The sequence below is a fragment of the Furipterus horrens genome, unplaced genomic scaffold (assembly GCF_987537825.1).
Source record: "Furipterus horrens unplaced genomic scaffold, mFurHor1.1.pri manual_scaffold_7, whole genome shotgun sequence".
In the NCBI taxonomy this organism is placed as follows: Eukaryota; Metazoa; Chordata; class Mammalia; order Chiroptera; family Furipteridae; genus Furipterus; species Furipterus horrens.
Window position 1 is genome coordinate 70,098,834 of NW_028327177.1, and position 26,178 is coordinate 70,125,011.

The following is a 26,178-nucleotide window of genomic DNA, read 5'->3' on the forward strand; positions in this document are numbered from 1 at the left end:
TTTTAAATGTTTTTTATTGATTATATTGTTACAACAGTTCCAATTTTCTCCCCCTTGTTCCCCTCCACCCAGCACCCCCCTCCCCCAGCAATCCCCCCCAAGTCCATACCCCTGGTTCGTAAAAATTAACTATCCCCCCCTCTCAAATATTAGGACCCTTTGTAATCTTGTAAAGGACAATGGGCGAAGGTCTCAAGCTCCTCTAGTTGCTTCAAGCTGGACATGGTCGTCGTCCTACCTACCCTTGGGTCCAGAAAACCCTAATAAGAGTGGGGGTGTGGAGGGGAGGGTGGCCTTCCCACATGGGGAAGGATCGTGCAGACTCCAGGTCAGTTGGCTGTCTCCGGTCAACGGCGTGCTTGGTTTAACAGGCTGGTGTCCTTGTTGTGTTCTGGGGGCAACAGATTTTGTGAGGAACACATGCAACTTCGGTTGACTTTGTCTTTAAGATAAAAGCCAGATAATACTTGGGGAATACTTATTGAATATTTTATAAAGGTCTGGATAGAAATCCAGAGCTTGACTGGCACAAAAATTCCTGTGAATTTTTTTCCATTATAAAGAAGGTGAGTTGTGTCATGAGAATAATGACCTGACACTGAGTCAGTGGCCTTACTAATAGATTTTATTTTCTGCCCTTCATGTGCCAAAGTGTTTTCTTTCACAATTCATTGTTAAATTTGAAGTTAGAGAAATAGTAAGAGTTAAAACATTATAACATCAAGGTAGTAATAATAAAGGGGTCATGTTTTTTCTCATATTTCAAGGATATCTTTATTCCTTAAAGCCACTTGGAAAATAATTTTTTAAAAATCCACCTGTGATTTGAAAGAGAATATATCAAAATATATATTAGTTCCTTAAAATGCATAAAGTTAACCTAATCAAGAATAACTTTCTGTAAGTTTTTGAATTATGGCTGTTTAGCTGTGGATTTAATACTGCATCTTATTTGAGGCTCAATTCATTAATGTTAATTATTAATTTGGTTTTACATACAATAAAGTATATAAAACAATAGCTGGATTTTAAAGCTTTAGTGTGATTGGTAATTCACTTTAAAGCATTCACTTTAATCCACAGTAGCAGAAACACTTTGAGACATTTTTATTTGTAACCAGATTGAAGTGATTATCTGAGTAATAATCCAAATTATTACAACATGATGTTATAGTGATTAAGACAAGAATAAAGCCAAAAATATTTTTAAAATCCAGTCACAGTCTTGACCATGAGAAAAACATCAGATAGAGCCCAATGAAGGGACAGTCTGCAAAACACCTGATCAGTATTTCTCAGAACTGTCAATGTCATCAGAAAACAAGGGAAGTCTGAGAAATTGTCATTATCAAGAAATGCTGTTTCCTGGTGGGATCCTGGTGGAGAGAACAATATTATGTACAAAAAAAGAAAACCTGAATAAAGGATAGACTTCAGTTAAGGATAAGATTAATATTGGTTCATTAATTTTGAAAATGTACCATACTAATATAAGATGGTAATAATAGAAGAAACTGTGTGTATATGAGAACCCTTTCTACTATCTTTGCTATAATTCTGTAAATATAAAACTGTTCTAAAATTTAAAAAATATATATTTAAAAATCCAAAACACAGGAAGGTTGATAAGATTATTCAGTTGCCAGGCTCTTTTATATAAAATAAAATGAAAATGTCTTTTGTGTATGTCACTGACTTAAGAATTACTTTCTAGAAGATGATTTTCACTGTCAATGATGTCAGCTCTTTATCTATTGAAGTTGCTTAGAAATGTCATTTTTATTTATTTTTCAATTCCACCATAAACCCTCTTTCTAGTAAGTTGGTGCCAGTTTTTTCCCATTGCTCTTTCTTGTCAAGTCACTGTTTGACCTAAAGGACAGATCCTATGGTTTTCCTTTTCTTTTTCTTGATTCAAGTTCATTTTTCTCCCCAGAATCACTTACTGAAATGCTTGATTTAACTGTCAGGCCAGGGAACAAATACTCTGTTTTCTGACACTTTGAGTAACAAATTTGTCATTTTCTTTGGCAGACTGACTTTTCTTGCCAAGTCTCTTTGGGATTGTCCTAAATTATCTACATTGGCTTACTCATCTGCTGAAATCCAATGTGCAGGATACTTGGCTTTAATTCTAGGTTTATTTTTTATTAATTCTCTTTTTTTGTTATGATATTACTTGCATATAATCACATTCATGAATTTCAGTGTGCAGTTGATGGTTGTGGTTATGCAATAAAGCAACTACTACCATTACAGTCAAGATAAAGAATGAATCCCTGGCCAAGATGGTTTCCTCTGCTCCTTTGCAGTACATTCACCCATGGCATTGGGACACCACTGAGATGCTGTCACTAGAATTTTATTCAAATCAAATCATACAGATATATATTTCTGTGTTTGATTTCTTTTGCTCAGCATAGTGTTTTAACAATTTACCCGTTTTATTTACTTTTTTACTAATGTTCTATGTTATAGATATACCACTGTATATCACTATTTTTAACAGATCTAATTACCAATTAATAGACATTAGTTTGGGCATGTTATAAAAGTAGCTAACCATATTTGTATATTAAGAATAACTGACATATACACTCTTCTGTGGACACATTCTTTGTGTCATGTATCAATACCTAGGACTTTCATTACTAGATAAACTTATGTTTGATTTTATAAGACACTGCCATATTGTCTTCTAAAGGGCTGTTCCTTCTTCTCTTCTCAGCAACAATGAGATTTCTAGTTGGTTCACGTACTTGGCAGCACTTGGTGTTGTCTGTCTTTAATCATTCTAGTGGGTCTATGTGATTTTACTATGTATTGATCTGGTGACTAGTGATGTTGAGCGTTTTTTTCATGTACTTATTGGCTATGTATATAATCTGTTGTGAATTATCTGTTCAAATCATTTGCCCATTTTAAAATTGAGTTGTGTATCTTCTCATTACTGAGTTGAAAGAACTTTTTATAAAATCTGGATAAAAGCCCCTTTTCAATACGTGTTTTTGAAGAAGATTTCTCACAGTCTGTGGTTTGTTTGTTTTTTGGTTTTTTCTTTTTTGTATGTCTTTTGAAGAGGAAAAGTGCTTAATTTTAATTAAATCTATTCTATCAATTTATCTGTTATAGTTTGTGCAAAACAAATCTGTTTAAGAAATCTTTGCCTAACTATATGTCACAAAATTTTTTTTTACTTTATTTATTTATTTTTTATTTTTTTTTCTTTTGGTTTTTCAATTACAGTTGTCCCCTTTTCCCTTAATTTCTCTCCCCCACCCAACCCACCCCCTCTCCCGCAATCATATCCCTCCCCGTTGTCCATGTCCATGAGTCTTTTATACAGGCTCTTTAATTAAACCCTTCCCTTACTTATCCCCCTTCTCTCCCTCTCCCCTCTCCCCTATTGACTGCTATTCTGCTCTTTGTTCTATTTAGTTCCTTTGTTTGTGTTGTTCTTTAGTTTCCTGTATTAGGTGATATCATATGGTATTTTTCTTTCTTTGCCTGGCTTATTTCACTAAGCATAATTCTCTCTAGTTCCATCCATGTTGTCGCAAATGGCAGGAGTTCCTTCTTTCTTTCTGCTACATAGTATTCCATTGTGTAAATGTACCACAGTTTTTTGATCCACTCATCTACAGATGGGCACTTCGGTTATTTCCAGCACTTACCTATTGTAAACAGTGCTGCAATGAACATAGGGGTGCATAAGTTCTTTTGAATTGGTGTTTCAAGATTCTTCGGGTATAATCCTAGTAGTGGGATCGCTAGTTCAAAAGGCAGTTCCATTTTTAATCTTTTGAGGAAATTCCATACTGTTCTCCATAGTGGCTGCACCAGTCTGCATTCCCACCAACAGTGCAGTAGGGTTCCCGTTTCTCCACATCCTCGCCAGCACTTGTTGTTTGTTGATTTGTTGATGATGGCCATTCTGACTGGTGTAAAATGGTATCTCATTGTGGTTTTTATTTGCATCTCCCTGATGGCTAATGATGTTGAGCATTTTTTCATGTGTCTATGGACCTTCTGTATGTCCTCTTTGGAGAAGTGTTTGTTCAGGTCCTTTGCCCATTTTTTAATTGGGTTGTTTGTTTTCTTGATGTTGAGTCGTATCAGCTCTTTATATATTTTGGAAATCAGTCCCCTGTCTGTGGTGTCATTGGCAAATATGTTTTCCCATATGGTTGGTTTCCTTTTCATCTTGCTGATGTTTTCTTTTGCTGAGCAGAAACTCTTCAGTTTGATGTAATCCCATTTATTTATTTTTTCCTTTATTTCTCTTGCTTTAGGAGATGTATCCGTGAAGAGATTGTTACGTGAGATATCTGATATTTTCTTGCCTATGTTTTCCTCTAGGACTTTTATGGTGTCACGGCTTACATTTAAGTCTTTGATCCATCTTGAGTTTATTCTTGTGTGTGGTGTAAGTTGGTGGTCTAGTTTCATTTTTTTGCAGGTCCCTATCCAGTTCTCCCAGCACCATTTGTTAAAGAGGCTCTTCTCACTCCATTTTATGTTCCTTCCTCCTTTATCAAAGATTAGTTAACCATAGAGGCCTGGGTTTATTTCTGGACTCTCTATTCTGTTCCATTGATCTATATGTCTGTTCTTATGCCAGTACCATACTGTTTTGATTACAGTGGCTTTGTAGTATTGTTTGATGTCTGGTATCGTGATTCCTCCTGCTGTGTTCTTCTGTCTCAAGATTGCTTTTGCTATTCGGGGTCTTTTTTGGTTCCATATGAATTTATGGAGTATTTGTTCTAGGTCTGTGAAATATGTCATTGGTATTTTAATAGGGATTGCATTGAATCTGTAAATTGCTTTGGGTAGTATGGCCATTTTGATGATGTTGATTCTTCCCATCCAAGAACATGGTATTTGCTTCCATTTATTTGTTTCTTCCTTAATTTCTTTCTTCAATATTATCTAATTTTCAGAGTACAGATCTTTTATCTCTTTGGTTAAGTTTACTCCTAGGTACTTTATTTTTCTTGTTGCTATAGTAAATGGTATTTTCTTTTTTTGCCTCTGTCTCTGCTATTTTATTGTTGGTGTACAGAAATGCCTTAGATTTCTGTATATTTATTTTGTACCCTGCGATTTTGCCAAATTCACTTATTATATCGAGTAGTCTTTTAGTGGAGTTTATAGGATTTTCTAGGTATACTATCATGTCATCTGCATATAATGAAAGTTTCACTTCCTCTTTCCCAATTTGGATGCCTTTTTTTTCTTTTTCTTGTCTGATTGCTGTGGCTAGGACTTCCAACACTATGTTGAAAAGGAGTGGAGAGAGTGGACAACCTTGTCTAGTTCCTGAGTTCAGGGGGAATGCTTTCAGTTTTTGTCCATTGAGTATGATGTTGGCCTCAGGCTTCTCATATATAGTCTTAATTATGTTAAGGTATGCTCCCTTTATTCCCATTTTGTTGAGTGTTTTCATCATAAATGGGTGTTGTACTTTATCAAATGCTTTTTCTGCATCTATTGAAATGATCATGTGATTTTTGTCTTTCATTCTGTTTAGGTGATGTATTATATTTATTGATTTGCGAATATTAAACCATCCTTGCATCCCTGGAATGAAGCCCACTTGATCATGATGTATGATCTTTTTGATGTATTGCTGGATCCTGTTTGCCAATATTTTATTGAGGATTTTAGCATCGATGTTCATCAGTGATATTGGCCTGTAGTTTTCTTTCTTTGTTGTGTCTTGACCTGGTTTGGGGATTAGGATAATACTGGCTTCATAGAAAGAGTTTGGGATTTTCCCCTCTTCTTGGATTTTTTGGAACAGTTTGAGGAGGATAGGAGTTAGTTCTTCCCTGAATGTTTTGTAGAATTCGCCTGTGAAGCCATCCGGTCCAGGGCTTTTGTGTGCCGGGAGATTTTGGATTACTGTTTCAATTTCCTTTTTTGTTATTGGTTTGTTGAGACTTTCCACTTCTTCTTGATTCAGTTTTGGAAGGTTGTATGTTTCTAGAAATTTGTCCATTTCTTCTAGATTGTCAAATTTCTTGTCATACAGTTGTCTGAAGTAATTTCTAACTATCATTTGTATTTCTGAGGTATCAGTCGTGATTTCTCCTCTTTCATTTCTGATTTTGTTTATTTGTGTCTTCTCTCTTTTTTTCTTGATTAGACTGGCTAGAGGCTTGTCGATTTTGTTGATTTTTTCGAAGAACCAGCTCCTAGTTTTGTTGATCTTTTGGATTGTTTGTTTAGTCTCTATGTCATTTAGTTCTGCTCTGATCTTGATGATTTCATTCCTTCTTCTTGCCCTAGGCTTTGTTTGTTGTTGTTGTTCTAGTTCTTGTAGCATTGTGGTTAGGTTTTTTATTTGAGATTCTTCTTTCCTTTTCAGATATGCCTGTATTGCTATGAATTTCCCTCTCAGGTCTGCTTTTGCTGTGTCCCACAGGTTTTGGGTTGTTGTGTGCTCATTATCATTAGTTTCTAGAAATTTCTTGATTTCTTCTTTGATGTCATTGTTAACCCATTCATTATTTAATAGCATGTTATTCAATCTCCATGAGTTTGGGTGTCTTTGACTTTTTTCTCTGAGGTTGATTTCTAGTTTCAAGGCATTGTGATCTGAAAAGATGCTTGATATGATTTCAATTTTCTTGAATTTGTTGAGGCTTGTTTTGTGACCTATCATGTGGTCTATCTTTGAAAATGTCCCATGTGCACTTGAAAAGAATGTATATTTTGCTTCTTTGGGGTGAAAAGTTCTATATATATCAGTTAGATCCATGTGGTTTAGGGTGTTGTTCAATGCCTGTATATCCTTGGTGTTTCTTTGCTTTGATGATCTGTCTATTGTTGATAATGGAGTGTTGAAGTCCCCTACTAGGAGTGTGTTGTTGTTGATATCCTTTTTGTGGTCTTCTAGTATTTGCTTTATGTATTTGGGTGCTCCTATGTTGGGTGCATATATGTTTATCAATGTCATATCTTCTTGATGGATTGTTCCTTTATGTACTATGAAATAATGTCCTTCTTTGTCTCTTTTTATTGTCCTTGCTTTGAAATCCATTTTGTCTGATATGAGAACTGCTACCCCGGCTTTTTTTTCTGGTCCGTTTGCTTGGAATATTTTTTTATATCCCTTTACTTTCAGTCTGTGTAAATCTTTTGTTTTGAGGTGTGTTTCTTGTAGACAGCAAATATGTGGGTCCTGTTTTCTTATCCATTCCGTTACCCTATGTCTTTTAATTGGAGCATTTAATCCATTTACATTTAAGGTTATTATTGACGTGTATTTATTCATTGCCCTTTGTACCTCTGTTCCTCTCCTCTCTTGTTTTTTTCTTCTTTTTTTCTTAGAACAGCCCCTTTAGCATCTCTTGCAATGCTGGTTTGGTGGAGATGTATTCTTTCAGTCTTCCTTTGTCTGAGAAACTCCTTATTTCACCTTCTATTTTGAATGAGAGCCTTGCTGGGTAGAGTATTCTTGGTTGTAGGCCTTTGTTTTTCATTGCTTGAAATATTTTTGACCATTCCCTTCTGGCTTGTAATGTTTCTGTTGAGAAATCAGTTGATAGCCTTATCGGAGCTCCCTTGTATGTTATTTGCTGCTTTTGTCTTGCTGCTTTTAGGATTCTCTCTTTGTCTTGGAATGTTGCCATTCTAACTATGATGTGCCTTGGAGTGGGTTTTTGGGGGTTCCTCTTGATTAGAACTCTCAGTGCTTCTTGGACTTGCATAGCTTTTTCTCTCATCAGGTTCGGAAAATTTTCTGTCACTATTTCTCCTATCAGATTTTCAATTCCATGTTCCTTTTCTTCTTCCTCTCGTATTCCGATGATCCTTAAATTATTTTTTCTAATGCTATCCTGTAATTCCCTTACATCTTGTTCATATTTTTTCAATCGTTTTTCATTTTGCTGTATTGTCTGGGAGTTTTTCTCTACATTATCTTCTAACTCACTAATCCGATCCTCGGCTTCGTTTAGTCTGCCTTTGACTGATTCTACTGTGTTTTTCAGTTCAGAGATTGTATTTTTAAGTTCTTCCTGGTTCTTGTTAACAATTTCTATGTCTTTTTTTTATGCTGGTGTAGTTCTCTGCAAGTTCCCTGTAATTTTCTTGGAGCTGCTGGTAACTTCCTTGGAGGTTGTCATAGTTGATTTTAAGGATGTCAAGTATATTGAGCTTCTTTACCACCATTGTTTTGAATTCCATGTCTGACATTTGGGCTATGTCTATTTCATCTATCTCTCTTTCTGAGGATTCCTCTTTTCTTTTCATTGAGGGGTTATTTTTGCATCTTACCATGTTGGATTCTTTTTGTTTGTTTTTATTTATTTATTTGGTTTTTTTTTTGGGGGGTGGTAGTCTGCTTTGACTTCCCTCCTTTGTGGTGTAATATTCTTTATCGAAGGCCTGGGAGTTTCAGTGGTGCAGTTTCTTTGATATCCTGAGCCTGATGTTCTTGAGTTACCCTTTATGTCGTTTGTTTATGCTGTTCGGTTATATTTCAGATGTTCTTTGATAGTATCTTCCTTCTGGCTAGTTGGTTGAGAGTCACTCTGTCCGCTTTGTCTTGAGTTCTTTTGTGGATATGCTGTTAAAGACATAAACACACAGCCCAGGCAGGAGACCCACACCCTCAAAAAGTATCCCCCACTCTATCCTGCTATCGTTAGCCAACTAGCCTGTATTAATATAAATGTAAAGAGATTTGAGCTTTTATACTATAAGAAGAATAGATAAGAGTTGTTTTTGGGGAGGAAAAATATAATTTTTGATAGAGGGGGTGATAGATTAATAATATTTGAGACTGTGCAAGCCAGTTAGTAATATTTACATTGTATGTTAATAAAAATAGAAGAAAAGGATAGAAAAATACATAATATAGTAAGAAAGTGGGATTGTATTTTATTTGGGTTTATATAGTAATTATATTATATTATTTAGAGTGATAGGGGGGCTAAGCTAGACACACAAACGAATAAACAACGATTAAAGAGAAAGGATGAGAAGGAGAGGTTATATGCAACACGTTAGAGATAAAGTTTGTTATTATTGGAAGAGGAGAAGGAAAAAAACTCCCCCCAAAAATCCCCAAGAAAATAGAAGAAAAGAAGAAAGAGAGAAAGAGAAGAAAATAAAAAATTTATCACAACCCCCCCAAAAAACCCCAAAAGGTAAGAAAGAAAGGAACAAAGAAAGATAGAAAAGAAAGAATAAAGAAGAAAGAAAGAAAAAAGAGAGAAAAAAATATTGAAAAAAAAATATACACCCCAAAACCCCCCCAAAAAAACCCCAGGAAAAGAATAAAGAAAGAAGGAAAGAAAAGAAATAATTAAGAAGAAAGAAAGAACAAGGGAGAAAAAATTTGGAAAAAAAAAAAAAGCGATGTTTTTACTCCGTTTTAGCCTTGGTGTGTTGCCTTCTTTTTCTGGGTCTGCAGCTGGTCTAGTGTGGCAGGTCAGAGGTTCTTGTTTTTTGCAGGACTGGTGTGCGCCCCCGGTTGCTGCTATGGTGCGCTCCCTTGCTGCCCGCTGGAGCCAGTTGAGGTGCCCTTGCGCGCGAGCCCCTGTGCTCTCGGGCGGCCTGAGAGTTTGCCCCACGGTTGGAGCCCACTGCTGCTGGGCCGCGGTGGTTCCCCGTTCGCGCCGAGGTGTCCTTGCGCGCGTCCCTGCCCGCGTGGGCGGCCCGAGAGCTTTCCCTGGGACCGGCTCCCGTTGTTGCTGGGCGGCAGTGCTTCTGCGTTGGCGCCGAGGTGTCCCTGCGCGCGTCCCTGCACTCGTGGGCGGCCCGAGAGCTTTCCCCGGGATTGGCGCCCACTGACCCCGGGCTGAGGTGCTTTCGCGCTCGGGCGCCGCCCTGTGCCCTCAGTCCTGCTGAGCTGAGCTCCTGGAGTTGGTGTCTCGCCTCTTAGGGCAGGGCCAGGGACACTTGTGCTCAGTGGAAGCGAGCGTCCGTGGGTCGCCGCCTCCCGCTGTTCCCGTGCTGCAGCTGCCCGCCTTCCCTCACCCGTCTGGGCGGGCACAAACAGAGCCTGCGCTAGTGGTCTGCTTTCCGGCCTGGGGCCCTGCGCCCACGGGAGCTGTCTAGGGGTATCTGTGCACCGTTCTCTGCCTGTTCAGTGGGCCCTCCCTGTGCCCGTTGGGGCACTGATCTTATGTCCGTTGGGGAGTGTCCGAGGGACGCCTGGACTCAGGGCCCCGCGCACCTGGGCCAGTGAGTGAGAGCACTTCCCTATGTGCGCCCCTGCAACCCAAGGGTAGGGTTGGGGAGTGGATGAGCACGCCTCTGCGCCTGGGCTCCTCCAGAACGGCCTACCACCCCCAAACTTTCCTCCCCTCTCCACCGTCCACTAGAGAAAAATATAAAGGAGAGTTATGTTCTCACTTTCCCGGCAGCACGCTGTCTCCTGTCCTTCAGCGTCAATGCCACTTGGTCGAGTCCCGTCTCTGCCAGCAGGCAGAGGTCCGGACTCCGCCTGACTCCTCTCGGGGGCAGCCTGTAGTCGCCAAAAATCCTTTGTGTGCTTCCCGCCGCAGCCCGGGCAGCCGCCCCAGTCAGGAATCCCGTTTCGTCCCCTTTTTCTCCGCTATCCTCACTAAACAGGTTGTTCCCAGATGGATTTTCTCTAATCTAGCAGTGCCTTGGTTCCACTCCTGCCAGTATCCAGCTGCTCACTGAGATGTTCTGTCTGCAGTTAGCCCAAACTGCAGACGGGTCTCCAGAGCCTGAAACCGCAACCTCTCCTCACTCCTCCACCATCTTACCTCTCTTTTTTTTTTTACTTTAAATAATCATTTTAGCTCCTTCATTTAAGTCTTTGATTATTTATGAGTTAAATTTTATGTATGCTGTGCCCCATTCTCTCTCTATTTTCATTCTGATATTCTAATTATACATACATTTAACCTTTTAATATCATCCCTGAAGTTATTTAAAAATTGTATCTCTGTTCTTCACTGTGGATATTTGTTTATAGTCAAGTTCATTTGCTTTCCTCTGTCATGTCAATATGACTGTTAAGTCTATTCAGTGAACTTTTTGTTTTAAAAATTATATTTTTAACTCCTGGCTCTGTGACTCAGTGGATTGAGCATCGGCCTGCGAACCAAGTGTCGCTGGTTCGATTCCCAGTCAGGGCACATGACTAGGTTGCACGCCAGGTCCCCAAAGGTCCCTAGTTGGGGATGCGAGTGAGAGGCAACCACACAGTGATGTTTCTCTCCCTCTCTTTCTCCTTTCCCCTCTCTGTAAAAATAAATAAACAAGTAAATAAGTAAATAAAATAAAAAAATAAGACTTTAAAAAAATAAATAAAAGTAAAAATTATATTTTTAGTTCTAAACTTTGTTTGGTTTTCTCTTATTATTTATGTTTCTCTGCTCACATTTCCTAATACTCTGCTAAGATTTCTCATGCATTAAAAAAGATGCTTTATTTAATTTCATGTAGCCAGTGTAACATCCTTGTAAGTTCCAAAGTTGATTCATCTTGTGTCTGACTCTGTTGGTTTTTCTTTCTTTGAGAATGTGTTCTATTTTCTTGATTGTTGGTATGTTGTTAAGTGATTTTTTTTTTTATTGTATTCTATATGTTATGAATACTAAGGTGTGGAGAGTCTGGATTCTGTTATTTTTCTCTGTGTGAGTATTGTTTCCTTGGTGTTAGCACGTAGTTTTCCTGGCTGGGCTTGAACTGCATTTTTTTTTTTTTCTTCTTATGCTGCAAGCTCTGGTCTCAGTTCAGCCATACATAGTTTGTGGGTATAGAGTTGGGGATACCTCTCTGGTTCATTTCTTGCAAGGCAGGTGTCCACACTGCAGACTCCATCTAGCTCCAGGTGAGAAACTGGAGAGACAGGAACTCACTGTATGACTCTTACCCCTCCTTCTTGTGAGTGTGAACACCTCTGAGTCCCTCTGCTGGTGTTCTTGTTCCAACAGCCATTTGCTTTTGCATCACGTCTGATTTGAGTTATTTTCAACACAGAGGTTGTCTGCAGGGTCATATTCCAGCACATCTGGCAGCAAAACTCTAATGTCTTTTTTAAATAGCAAATGTAGTAATAAATTTTATATTAGTGATAATTATCTAAGAATGTTTTTCTTTACTTCTGCATCTTTAGACTAGTTGTGAAATGAGAAAAGAATTCATTCACTTGAACATTAATTTTGACTCAATATATAAAACTGTGTAATTGGCTTTGAAATTAAATTTCTAAATTATAGGAGATAGTACAAGTTAATTTTAAAATTGTTTAATAATTGCTAATTCATGCAAGAGATACAAAGAGGTCTTAAAAGTGGCCCTTGTCATCCAATAGTTTATAATCTAACAGCAGATAAAATAAATATATAAAAACTATAACACAATGGCTGTGCTTGGTACTAGAAGAGAACATAGGTATACAGGAAGTCCAGAAAGAGCAAGATGATTTTTCTTAGGAGAAATCAGAAAAAAACTTCATGAAAGAGCTGGTATGTCGGTTGGTCAGAAGGTGACTATGGGCTGGGAGGAGTCAGGAAAAAAGGGAATTTCAGGAAGAAGCAGCAGGAAAGGGAAATGCAGTGAATATGTGGTGACTCGGTACCCAAAGTTCTCAAACTTCAGTGCCTGCAAGAACAACCTAGGAAAGAATAATATCCTCCATTTCCATCCATGTTGTCACAAATAGTAGGAGTTTCTTCTTTCTGCTGCAGAGTATCCATTGTGTAAATGTACCACTGTTTTTTGATCTACTCATCTGCTGATGGGCACTTAGGCTGTTTCTAGCACTTGGCTATTGTAAATAACACTGCTATGAACATAGGGTTGCATAGATTCTTTTGAATTGGTGTTTCAGGATTCTTAGGGTATAGTCCCAGCAGTGATTATATTCTAACAAACAAACAAGCAAAATAGAACCAGAGGCATGGAAGCAAGGAACATACTGCAGTGACCAGAGGGGTTGGGGGAGGGGGATAAGGGGGAAAAGAAGGGGAAGGGACTAGTCAAGGAACTGGTATAAATGACCCATGGACATGGACAACAGGGTGGGGATTGACTGTAGGAGGGGGAATGGGACAGAGGAAAGGAACAGGTAAAAATTGGGACAACTATAATAGAACAACAATAAAGTTAAAAATTATAAAATTACAAAAGAATGACCTAGGAAAGCTTGTAAGAATGTCAGTCCTTGGGTCTTAGCAGAAATTCTGATTTAGAAGATTTGGGAGACGATCTAGGAACCTGAATTTTAAAAATCACCCGAAGTCTTTTCATTCAGGTGCTCTGGGGCCACCCATCACAGACATCACTGAGCGTGGGACCTGTGGGTGGAAGTCACAGGACATAATCTAGCTTATTTGGAACTGGATGGCAGACACACTCAGAAGCCATGGTAACCAGCTTGTTTTGAAAGCCTTTATAAGGTTATAAATGTCATTTATTTTAGAGTTATACTTTGAGATGATTACACCTGAAATGATATGGTATTTGGAATTTACATCAAAATAATCCAGTTGGGCAGAAAGGAGGTAGAGAAAGAGAACGGGTGAGAATGTGGATGATGTTAACTTGACTGTGTGTGGATGGATGGTTGTTGAAGCTGGTGATGGGTTCGTGGTGGTTTATTATTCTACACTTGTGCATTTTTGAAAGTTTCCATAATAAAAAGTAAATTTAAAAAGATTGGGGAAAAATGGGGAAAAAATGAAACAAAAGACAAAGTTACAGATGCACTAAGCTGCTCTGGTTAGTTCATGGCTTGTTTGCCAGACAGCTTGTCTACAAACTTTCCTTGCTCTCCCTCAAGTTTCTCATCTTTAAATAGAGACAACAGTACATTTTTGAGAGGGGTGTTTGGGGAATTAAGTGATATAGTATAATATAAAGCACTTAGCACAATGCCTGGCCCACCATGTTCCATAAGAGAGCTTATTTTTATTATGATTCAACTTTGGCAGACTTAATTTGAACACCAGAGTGACACAAATCTATTTACAAAACACTAGAAAAGAATATTTCTGTATATTGGGGTTACTGCATAAAGAAATGAAAATTGCCAGGTGGATGCGGAGTCAGCCTTAGTGACAGAAGGGTAGATTTTCTCCCTGAACAAAGCCAGGGCACTGAGGGAATGAGACTGATAGGGCCAGCCAAGGTGTGCCTTTTAAGGTCAGCGCAGTGGCAGGGGACACCAGAGTGGAGAGAAGCAAATCTGAGTAGGGACTGGCGATAGCGGGGCCTACCTCACCCAGCCTCACTGGGCTAAGTGTCTAGGAGGCAGATCCAGAGCCAGGAAGGAAAGGGGTTTGATGGGACATCAGGAGAGGTTCAAGAAGTCTTACCAAAATGAACAGGCAGGTCAAAGAAAGTTCTAAAGTAAGTTCCAGCCCTAGACCCATAAGGCTAAAGTGTCAGAGAGGTAGGGAACGATGGTCAGCTTGCAGGGGTTCCAAAGCCAGGGTGCATGAGGAGGGGATTTTGAGAGACTCTTCAGTTTCCCTGAGAGGCTGGTTGTGCTCTGTGAGGCTGGTGAGCAGTGCCCTGATTCAGGACTTGGGATTCCTGCACAGCCTCCCCACATGGAGTGGCCATTCCACACAGGGCTTACTGGGATCTGCACTAAGTTGGGGGCTCCTCCCTGTGGAGGAGCTTGACTTTTCTAAGAATTACGTGTCTCATCTGGCTTTAGTTGTAATGGTCTGGTATAATGAAACATGATTGATAGCTATATCCTTTTAAAGGATGCCTCAAAATATCACTTGTGGAAATACATGGTTGCTTGTACATGACCTGAATTTACCTCCACAAAGTGTGGTTATAAGCTGCTGCTTGTTTACAGGACGTACTCTCCGTGCCTCTGCCTCCCAGTGCTCTGTGAGAAATGGTTTTAGGTTCATGATGATGGTGGGAACCTAACTGATGGGTCTGAATTTGCTTGACTTAGTGATTAAGTGACTATCAAAGCTTAGAAGATGGAGGCTCTCATTCTCAATAATTTAATGATTTGTTCTCTCTCAAAACAGCAAATTAAACACCAAAAACTTGCTTCTGTTAATTGGCAATATATTTTTGGTGAACATTTCTTGTAATATTTATTTATTTTTAGAGAGAGGGGAAGGAAAGAAGAAAAAGAGGGAGAGAAACATCCATCAGTTGCCTCTTGCACACAGCCTGATGGGGGATCAAACCTGCAATGCAGGCATGTGCTCTGACTGGGAATCAAACCAGTGACATTTCCCTTTGCAGAATGACACCCAACCAACTGAGTCATGACAGTTAGGGCTTGGTGAACATTTTTGAGACAGTAGAATTATTCAAGGCATTTACCCTATCTTTATTTTACTTCTATAGACCTATGCTAAATCTTAATAAATGATATTAAGCATGCTTATAATAGAAAACTTATCAGCAATTAAAAATAGTGACAGTGATTTATATTTATTGATATTCAAAGATGTCTATATAGAGTGGGGAAAAGTAGCTTTATAGTTGTTCATATGGAAAATAATAGAATAATTAATAATAATACAAGAATAAACTCTGTTTTGCATACTCACAGCTATAAATCTACTTTTGCACACTCTGTATATAGAAAAAATAAGGTTTCAAAAGAGCATTTTAGTTAAGCTCACTTTTTTTGTGATAAAACATCTCAGTTATGTGTCTGTCTATACATAGAAGAATACTTTATAATGTTAACAGTAGTTACATCTTGTGATGTGGTTACTAGTAATTTCTTTCTTTTTTTTTATTTTTATACTTGCGTATTGTATGAAATTGGTGAGGTAAGTAAGCTTTTTTTAAAAGTATATTTTATTGATTATGTTGTTACAGTAGTCCCAATTTTTTCCCCTTTGCCACTCTCTGCCCAGTACCCCCCTTCCCTCCAGCAATCCCATCCCACTTGGTTCATGTCCATGGGTCATGCATATAAGTTCTTTGGCTTCACCCTTTCCTATATTATTCTTAACTCCCCCCACCCCCGTCTATTTTGTACCAACCAATTATGCTTCCTAATCCCTGCACCATTTCCCCATTTCTCCCCTTTCCCCCTCCCAGCCAATAACCCTCCAAATGATCCCCATACCTATGATTCTGTTCCTATTCTGGTTTGCTTAGTTGGATTTTGTTTTTATTTTTTAGATTCAGTTGTTGATAGATGTGAGTTTGTTGTCACTTTAGTGTTCATAGTTTTGATCTTCTTTTTCTTAAATAAGTTCCTTTAACATTTCATACAATAATGGCTTGGTGATTATGAACTCTTTTAGCTTTGCCTTGTCTGGGAAGCGCTTCATCTGCCCTTCCATGCTAAGTGATAGCTTTGCTGGATAGAATAACTTGGTTGTAGGTCCTTGCTTTTCATTACCTTGAATACTTCTTGCCAGTCCCTTCTGTCTGCAAAGTTTCTTTTGAGAATCAGCTAATAGTCTTAGAGGCACACCTTTGTAGGTAACTCTCTGCTTTTCTCTTGCTGCTTTTAAGATTATCTCTATCTTTCACCTTTGGCATTTTAATTACGATGAGTCTTGGTGTGGTCCTCTTTGGGTCTAGCTTGTATGGGACTCTCTGTGCTTCCTGGACTTGTATGTCTATTTCCTTCACCAAATTTGGGAAGTTTCTCTTCATTATTTTTTCACATAAGCTTTCAATTTCTTGCTCTTCCTCTTCTCCTTCTGGCACTCCTATGATTCAGATGCTGGCATGTTTAAAGTTGTCCCAGAGGTTCCTAGGCCTCTCCTTATTTTTTTCAGTTCTTGTTTCCTTATTCTGTACTGGTTGACTGTTTTTTTCTTCCTTAAGTTCCAAATCATTGATTTGAACTCCGGTTTCCTTCCCTTCATCATTGGTTTTGTGTGGATTTTCCTTCATTTCACTTAGAGTAGCCTTCACTTCTTCCCTTGTGCATTTGCATATCTGTCAAGCCTGTGAGCCTCTTTATCACCAGTGTTTTGAATTCTTCATCTGTTAGGTTGGCTATCTCCTTGTCGCTTAGTTCTCCCACTGGAACCTTGATCCATTCCTTCTTTTGGGCCATACTTCTCTGTCTCCTCATCTTGATAGGCTCCTGTGTTTGTTTGCCTCCATGTCTTAGGTAGAGCTGTTGCTCCTGTTATGTTGTAAGGGGCAGAGCCTTAGGGATTCGTCAATACAGGCGACCTGTTTCACCACGTTGTGGCGCTGTATGTGGGAGAGGGGTCAGAGAGGGAACAATGCTGCTTGCTCAGCACTTGCCACTTTTCCAGACACTTCTCCCACTTTGTATGGTACTGGCACCTCTCTAGCTGTTGCCCTGGCCTTTGTTCCCAGAGTGGGTGGGTTTGCGGACATTTTTGGACTGTGGGGGCCCTTTAAACAAGCAGACTCTGCTGAGAGACCAGCAGTTTCTTCCTCCACCCCAACCCCCACTGGTTTGCACAGTCAGAATCAATGAGGCTTGATATTCACTGGTGCTGGGACCTTGAGCTGCATGGTCTGGTCAGGAGCTGGGAACACTCCCCAGGTGTCCCTTCCCACTTTTTAAAATGTGTGACTGCACCTTCTGCTGTCCTGCTGCTGCTGCCACTGCTGCCACCACTACACCGCATCCTCTCCACCCTGGTTCCACCCATCCTACTTGTCTGGATGAGTATTACTTCTTTATATCTCTGTTTGTTGAATTTCCATGCAGCTCGATTTTCTGGAACTTTTGGCTGTCTCTAGTTTTGAGGTCATTGTATTCCTTCTTAGTTGTGGAGGGAGATGCAGCATGTCTCTCTAGGTCTCCGTCTTGGCCGGAAGTACAAGCTTTCTGAAATGAGAAAAATTAAGCACTTTTGGTGAGAAATATGTGTATGCCACTTAAATTGTACTTAAATATTATCAGAGGTTGAAAGACCTTAAACTTTTTCCATAGACAGTTGTTTACAAGGCATAAGTATGTTGAAAACAAGCAACATTTTCTAGTTAAAGGAAAATACTTAAAATATGAAAATGCTTCAGGATGAACATGGTTCCTGTGAAAATTGGGTGCATGTTATATTGGGGAGCTTGCAAGTGTTCATTGCGATTCCAAGAGCTGAAGATACTCCCTGAGGTGACCTAATCCCAGGCTTCACTTCAGGCTAAGGAAAGTGAAGCCAAGGTCACCCAGGTTGTGGCAGAACCAAGCCTAGAACCTGGCTCGGAATGCCTGCGCCCTGTTCCACTGTCCCATTCTGCCTCCGATTTCTGGATAACCACACTCCAAATGTTTCCTCTCACGACTTTGCTCTTCAAATAAAGAATGCTGATGTACCTAGTTTTTGAAGCCATAGGTATTTGTAGAATGGTGAGAATTTAGCAGAAGAGTTGCTTTGTCAGGTATGACCCATAACTTAGAACATTTTCATTGAGTATTTTTAATTCCTGGTAGAGGAAAGGTGACATGTTTCTCAGCTTTCTGCACAGGGCACTGCACTAACACTGCTTCTCTTCCCGCTGACAGCTGGCCGCATTCCGCACCCTCCTGTGCACCACTGAGGGCGAAGCAGCCACCTTCCTGCTGAGCAATCACCGTCCACCGCAGCCTCTGAAGGGAAGACAAGTGAGGGCCTCGTTCCACTAAAAGCTGTCACCAGTGGACCACCCCAAACATTTCTGCGGAGAGAAAATAAAACCAACCAGGGCACAAAGATCCCTACTGATGGTTCTTCCCTAGAATTCTAGTTTGTGCATACCATTGTGCTGTCATCCTCAGGAACCCCAAGAAAATCAGATCCCTTTAATGAGACTTGACTTATTCGTCTCGGATTGGCATTCCTGGGTCTTCAAGCAGGAAACACTGTATCATGTGTGTTAAAACCCATGAACTGTGTCCACTTCAACCTGCGAGAAAACTTGCCAGCATGGCAAACCTCAGAATGTATGAAACATTTCCCTTGTTGTATAGACCGAATTAGTCATGTCTCTTTGTGATTTGGTGAAAAACTTAAATTCATTTCCAGAATGATAGATTTGGGAGACCTTTTTCTAAACAAGTGATTCTGCTTAATGTCCTTATATCATTCCAGTTCATTAAAAGTTGATAATGTTTCCAAAGAGAATTTGGTTTTCATTATGTCACTGATTCATGATGCCTTTGGTAAAATGAACATATGACAGTTGTTGGGAGTGGGGGTGGGATATAACCACTTCCTGTGTCCACTCCACAGTCAGAAATAGCCCACACAGTTTTGGTGAAGAATTCCTCAGGATATAAGTGGTTGTTTATACTTGAATGAATTGGGCCACATCACATTCACTGGTGATGTTAATGATAAACTGGCTAAGGACTGATGAGATGCAGTGCTGGCAAACTTGGGGCATAAGGTCCTTTGAAAGGACCAGCTCAAAGACACAGCTCAGGCTGCTGGGGCGTGGTGATGCTAGGCCCACTCTACTCTGCATTTTGACCGCAGAGCAGGGCCAGACCCTGCAGCTCATTCTGTCAATGGGTGGGAAAAGTTACCTGCCTCAGAAAAATGTACAAGCCATCCATAAACCCACCCATTTCTGGGGCAAAACCCATCTTCCCTTCACCATGTCCCTTAATCTTTAAGTAATTTTGCAAGGTGGCTCTTGACATTCACTTTAGCCTACTACTCTGGTATATTTTTATTTGTTTTTGGTGAAGGAGGATGGGGTGGGGAGATCTCTTTGCTTTTTCTGGTGCCATGAGTAACATTATGCATTACCTTAGTAATCACACAAAGAACTTGACCACATGCTGTCTTGTTCCGAGAGATGTTTAACTGAGTTTCCTTGGTTTTGGTGATTTGTTTAGAACACATCTGAGTGTAGATTTTATAATTGAAAATACTCTGTGATAGTCTTCCTGATAGGATAACTATCAGCACATTCTGTAATAATGAGGCATGTGTTTACAGAAGACAGGCTTCTGGAGACTGAGGCTGACAGCTTAGTCACTGTGATTCCTGCACCACCACCCCCTGCCCCAAGCTCCCCCCAACCCCTACAGTATCCAGCTTGAGGCCTTGCAGAGAATTCGTGTGTGGTAAATATCGAGTGAATCAATTATTTTTTCAAATTTTATTTTATTTTTGGTAATTCTTTTGTTGCTTGGGATCAATGCACCCTAAGTTAATGTAACAAGTAAAATGTAAGCTCTCTTGAGAGTGGTTTCTTCTTAAAGGAATACTTATTAAATATACTTGTGTAACCAGACATTCTAATGGTTTTAAAAATACCAATTGAAGGCACTTCTTTAGTTTGGAAAGACATATTATAAAGTATTCTAGTCTGAGAAAGAAGTGTTTTACACCCAGAGAAGGCAAATTGTTTTACTTGTAGGAGCATGTGGCTTGGGGATTCTAATTACTGGTGTGAGGAGTACGCCTTTGTAACTTGTGATTTCAGCTACTGTATTAGGTTGGTTCCATGCTACAAATTGGACTTTCATGAACTAAAAATGTTTCCTTGAAGATTGTCTGCTAATTCATTTCTCTCTTAGACGCAAAAGCTGTCAGGATAGGTGCTCAAGTTGTTATCTTTTGAGACTATTAAAGAGTTGTAAAACCTAGTAGAGATCTCTCTTGTTTCCCACAATATGTATTGGATGTATATTTGTTAGGCATTTTGTATTTTAATATAAAATGGATTCAACCACAATAAAGAAAATGAGACAAACTCATTTTCTGTATATGAGACACAGAACGAGATTACATTTTTACACTTCTTTTTTAAAGTATATTTTATTGATTATATTGTTACAATAGTTCCAATTTTTCCCCCTTGCTCCCCTCTGCCCAGTACCCCCTCCCCCAACAATCCCCCCCTAGTCCATGCCCATGGGTTGTACATACAAGCTCTCCTGCCTCACCCTTTCATATATTCTTCTTCTTCTTTTTAAAAAATAATTAATTAATTAATTATTTTAACAATAAAAAATAACAATCCCTCCCTCTCAGACTTAAGACCCTTTATAATCTTATAAAGGGCAATGGGTGAAGGTCTCGAGCTCCTCTAGCTGCTTCAAGCTGGACATGGTCATCATCCTACCTACACTTGGGTCCAGAAATCCCTAATAAGAGTGGGGGTGTGGAGGTGAGGGTGGCCTTTCCACATGGAGAAGGATCGTGTAGACACTAGGTCAGCTGGCTGTCCCCGGACAATGGCATGCTTGATTTAACAGGCCGGCATCCTTCTTGTATTCTGGAGGCAACATATTTGGCAACAGGGTTAAAGAACATCATTCAATCCATAACCACTAGATGACAAAAGACAGGTATTAATTTTTCAATGTCCCACATTAGGGAAAAGAAGGGCTTCTTTGAAGGAAGGTGTGCCAGGTATAATTTACCTGTCCAAAACCCTTTTGCCCATTATACTTAGTTTTGACTGAGGGAAATATTTTAGGTTTTTGCCCCCTCTCAGGCCTCTGGGCTTTTTCTGCCCAAGCCTTTAGGACAGAAGAGAGAAACCAGTTTTAAAGTGAAGCCCATAGATCATCCCATTCTTCACCAACCCAGCCACTTAGTTCAGTCAAACCATTGAGTCTCAGGAGGCAGCGATGCAGACAGGATTAAGTGAGGCCTATACGTACAGACAATCACTCAGGTAACGAGATCGTAGGCTTATGCCCTTTGAAAACAGAAAACACATGTTAATTTATGTAACATAACCCACATACAAGTCTCTAAATCTATAGAACTGTCTTATCGGAAAGACATCCAGTTGCAAGGCACTTGACATTCTTCTCGCCTGTAAATTAAACATCCTCGATAATGCCACAGACATAGTTTAACTTTCAAATGAAAACAAATTTTAAATTAAAAGAAACCTTAAAGATGCTTGTAGCGTTGGTTGTGATTTCGGACGCTGAAATAAATCCGGCAGGCAGGATTATTGGCCAGTAACGAACGGAGGGCTGTGGCTCGCTCAGACCATCAGCGGAGAGTGGGAAGCCTCATCCTCTTTTTATTAGGGTTTCAAAAGTTACTAAAAATAGAACGGGGGGGGGGTGTGACATTCCAGCCAACAATAGGAGAATTTTACAAGTGAAAGAATTCTTATAAAGTGTCATTAATATGTAAAATACAGCCAGGGTAACTCCTGGTTTAGCTAGCACCTGTCAAGGAAGCAAGGTAGACACACTAATCCTCAATGCCAGCTCCATTTTAAGACTTCATTAACAAGGAAGCAGATGGAGTACACAACAGAACCTGTTTTACCCAGGATTCCACGACTCAGTGGCCTCGACAGCCTAAAGCTGAAGGCGGAGACAAGAGTTGCTCATCGTCTCCTGAGTCATGGGATGCCACCTGGGTGGAGGGGCATGAGAATGCCCCTACCCAGAGATCTGTCTTCCTGCAACAATGGTTAGCTGTACTACTTTACAGTCCACCACTGAGCATTGTGATTTTCCTTGAATTGCAATTTTTCGCCCTAGGATTACCCTCCTTGTTATTAAAGGGACTGCATTAAGTCCATTTTTAATTTATCCTGTTCATTTGCATAAACACAACAAGAGCAGAAAATGATCACTTATGATTTTTAGTTCTGCTTTGCTGGAACTTACGCAAGGAACATTTAGGGTGACCTTCAGTCTGCCCTTCAGGGCACAGAAGCAGAACAACATACCTGGCATTCAGGCTTGCCTGTAAACACCTGTCTTTTCCAAGTCCTTCTGGTTTTCCATTGTGCCTTAAGGTCCCATCTAGCCATCTCTCAGGAAAACAACCTTCATTCCTTCCCTGGAAAGATTGCCATGGACGGCGCATCCATCCAAGGTACCAGGACTTTTATCTCGTGGAATTTTATTACCTTTGAAAGTCAATCCCAGTTCCTCAGAGCTTTTTGGTAACAACCAAAGCCCAGTCATGTCTTCTTCAGGCATGACATTCCAGTCAAAGTCTTAGTTAAAAAGAAACAAACCTCTATTAACAACTGGTCTTATTAGTTTTATGCAAAGAAACTTATGTCATTACTTACTTCTCTAGAATGACAAACTCAGGAGGGATTAGATAGGGAGAAAAATATACAGTGTGAAGGAAAATCCTTGTCCTTCTAATATTCACTGAACTTGCATTTCCATTCTTTATATTTTCATTTTTTCCCCCACTAAATTTTTTTTCCATTACAGTTGTCCCATTTTCTCCCCTCTTGCTTCCCTGCACCCTGCCCCCCCTTCTCCCACATTCAGTCCCCACCCAGTTGTCCATGTCCATGGGTCATTTATACATGATCTTTGACTAGACCTTTCCCCTTCTTACCCCCTTCTCTCCCTCCCATCTCCTCCTTTGTTACTGTTGGTTTATTTCTTGTTTACATACCTCTGGTTCAATTTCGCTCATTTGTTTGTGTTTTTCATTAGTTTCCTGTAATAGGTGACAGCATAAGATATTTTTCTTTCATTGCCTGGCTTATTTCGCTAAGCATAATTCTCTCTAGTTCCATGTTGTTGCAAATGGTAGAAGTTCCTTCTTTCTTTCAGTACTTATTCATTGTCATTTTCCCCCTTTGTACTCATGTTCCTCTCTGTTTCTTCATCTTCTTAAAGCAGACCCTTTAGCATTTCTTGCAATGCTGGTTTGGTGGAGATGTATTCTTTTAGCCTTCTTCTGTCTTGGAAACTCCTTATTTCACCTTCCATTTGAATGAGAGCCTTGCTGGGTAGAGTATTCTTGGTTGTAGGCCTTTGTTTTTCATTGCTTGGAATATTTTTTGCCATTCCCTTCTGGCTTGTAGTGTTTCTGCTGAGAAATCTGATGATAGCCTTATTGGAGCTCCATTGCGTGTTATTAGTTTTTTCTCTCTTGTTGCTTTTAGGATTCTCTCTTTGTCTTTGAATGCTGCCATTTTAATTATGATGTGTCTTGAAGTGGGCCTGTTGGGGTTCAACTTCATTGGGACCCTTGTGCTTCCTGGACTTGCCTCACTTTTTCTCTCCTCATGTTAGGGAAGTTTTTTGTCATTAGTTTTTCGAAGAGGTTTTCTATCCCTTGCTCTCCTTCTTCTCCTTCTGGAATTCCTATGATATGGATATTATTACGTTTCATGTTGTCCTGCAGCTGTCTTAGAATGTTTTCATTCTTGTTCAGTCTTTTATCATTTTGTTGCACTGTCTGGGAGTTTTTGTCTACACTGTCCCCAGCTCACTGATCCAATCTTCTGCTTCCTCTAGCCTGCTTTTAATTCCTTCTAGTCTGTTCTTCAATTCAGAGATTGTATTCCTCATTTCCCCCTGGCTCTTATTGATAGCTTCTATGTCCTTTTTCATGCTGGTGTAATTCTCAGTAAGTTCCTTGTAGTTTTTCTGGAGTTCCTTGTAGTTCCCACTGAGCTCATTGAGCTTCTCCATAATCCATGTTTTGAATTCCATATCTTATAGTTTGCTCCCCTCTATGTCATTTAGCGCTCTTTCTGGGGATTCTACCTTTCCTTTCGATTGGGGTTTTTTTCTCTGTATCCCCATTTTTGTGACTCCTATTGTTTGTTGGCACTTCTTAGAATGATCTGCACTTCCTGGATCTGCCCCTGGTGGCGTCAGATCCTGTACCAGTCAGGGTCTAGGCAGCCTGTTGCAGACTTCCAGGGATCTACTGCCTTTGTCTGACTCCTTTAGTTGTTAATCTATTCAATCTGTGATTAGCTGTCAGGCTTAAGGACCGTGGGTGTGGCAGCTTAATTCTTGTAGGCAGGGCTTTTGCTTCCCCTCAGGGTGACGTGGCTTGGAGGGAGGGGAATGGTCTGCCTGCAGTACTGGATATGAGTCAGCAGTGAGACCCGGTCAGCTGCTCCCCCAGTTCTCCCCTCAAAGCCACCACTCCAAACTCTCCCCAAGTGTCTCCAGTCCTCTCTGCCTTCTCTCCGCTCTAGCCCAGGGTAAGGGGGGGCCAAACTATTTTCATATGTGATCTGCTTAAGAGCTCTTTTTCTCCAGCTGTTTCTCTCCGGCTAGGAAGAAACCCTGTGGCTTTTCACTTTTCTCAGCTGGATACTATTTTACTTTCCACTCTGTTGCTTTAGGCTGGGAAGCTCAGCTGGGGGTTTAGACTCTGCCCCTCTCAGGGGGAACCACCGGCTGATGAGCTGTTCCTCAGTCCCTTCAGCTGCCACCCATGTGAGCCCAACCAGCCCTTGCGCATCTCCGCACTCCCTATTGGTCAGGTTGTGATGCAGTGGCCTTTCCTGTCTCTCTGTGGTTATAAGACTTCTCTCCAGCTAGTGTTTGTTGGTTATTCCAGATGATTTCTCCAAAATTAAGTTGTAAATCCAGACTAGTTCTGGGAGAAGGTTAAATGTAGCTTCCACTTACTCCTCCGCCATCTTGTTTCTCTCTACACTTCTTGTTTAGGGTTTCCTAAACAAGAAAAATTGCAAGCAGAACAAAAACTATTTTCATTCTGAGTTATTTGAGAGTAAGTTGACAAACTGCTGCTACAAACTTGAATGTCTATGTCCTATGAGCTGGCACATTTGCCCTACATGACATGAAACAGCTTACCTTGAGATGAACTGGCCTTGTCACCACCTGCCCTAGAGACTGGGTACCATCCTCAGTCTATTTTTGCTTTTCAGGACCTTACTCTTTTGAAAGTGATAGGCAAGTTATTTTTACAGATCGTGGAAGGGAGGAAGAAAGATAGGAACATCGATTGTTGCCTTTTGTATGCATCCCAACTGGGGCAAATGCCTTCAATCAAGGCTTATGCTCAGACCAAGAATCAAACCAGCAATTTTTTTCTCTGAAGGATGACATCCAACCAACACTGGTCATGGCAAGGCCAGTTATTTTATAGAATTTCCCCTAGTTCAGGTTTGTTCCAAGTTTCATTGTGATTAGATTCAGTTTATGCATGTTTGGCAGGGTTATCCCCCAGAGCAATGCCTATGCTGCACCCTACTCACTGCCTGCGATCAGGAAATCTCCTCTGACTTTTCTTCTTACCAACGTACATTCACTTTCATCACTGGCTAAGGGGATGTCTGCGAGGCTTCTCCATTGCAGTTACCATTTTAGCCTCTGTAGGGAACACATATCTGTGCAGGGATGTACGTTGAGACCATGTAAATATCCTGTACCTCATTAAAACGCTAATTTATTCATGTATTTCCAGTATGAATTCAGCAATTTTTCTTTCATTCAGTGGCCTCTAAGTCTGTCATTATTATTGCTATCTGTTTTCACAGGCAGATTCTTTTTGATTTGGCCAATCTTCTTTGAGCTGACCTGTGTCTTTCTGATGCAAT

At 40.1% G+C, this 26,178-nt stretch overlaps 1 protein-coding gene across 2 annotated transcripts in view; it reads left to right on the plus strand.

Annotated features, from left to right (window-relative positions):
• The window catches only part of LOC150004615 (carbonic anhydrase 13), a 34,593-nt gene extending 15,562 nt beyond the window's left edge, over nucleotides 1–19,031 (plus strand). For both annotated transcript variants that reach the window (XM_090283785.1, XM_090283786.1), the window contains one exon: nucleotides 18,434–19,031. In XM_090283785.1, the coding sequence (XP_090139911.1) occupies nucleotides 18,434–18,553 (120 nt within the window). In that variant the 3' untranslated portion in view covers nucleotides 18,554–19,031. The remainder of the gene's footprint in view (nucleotides 1–18,433) is intronic.
• Nucleotides 19,032–26,178: the final 7,147 nt, after the last annotated feature.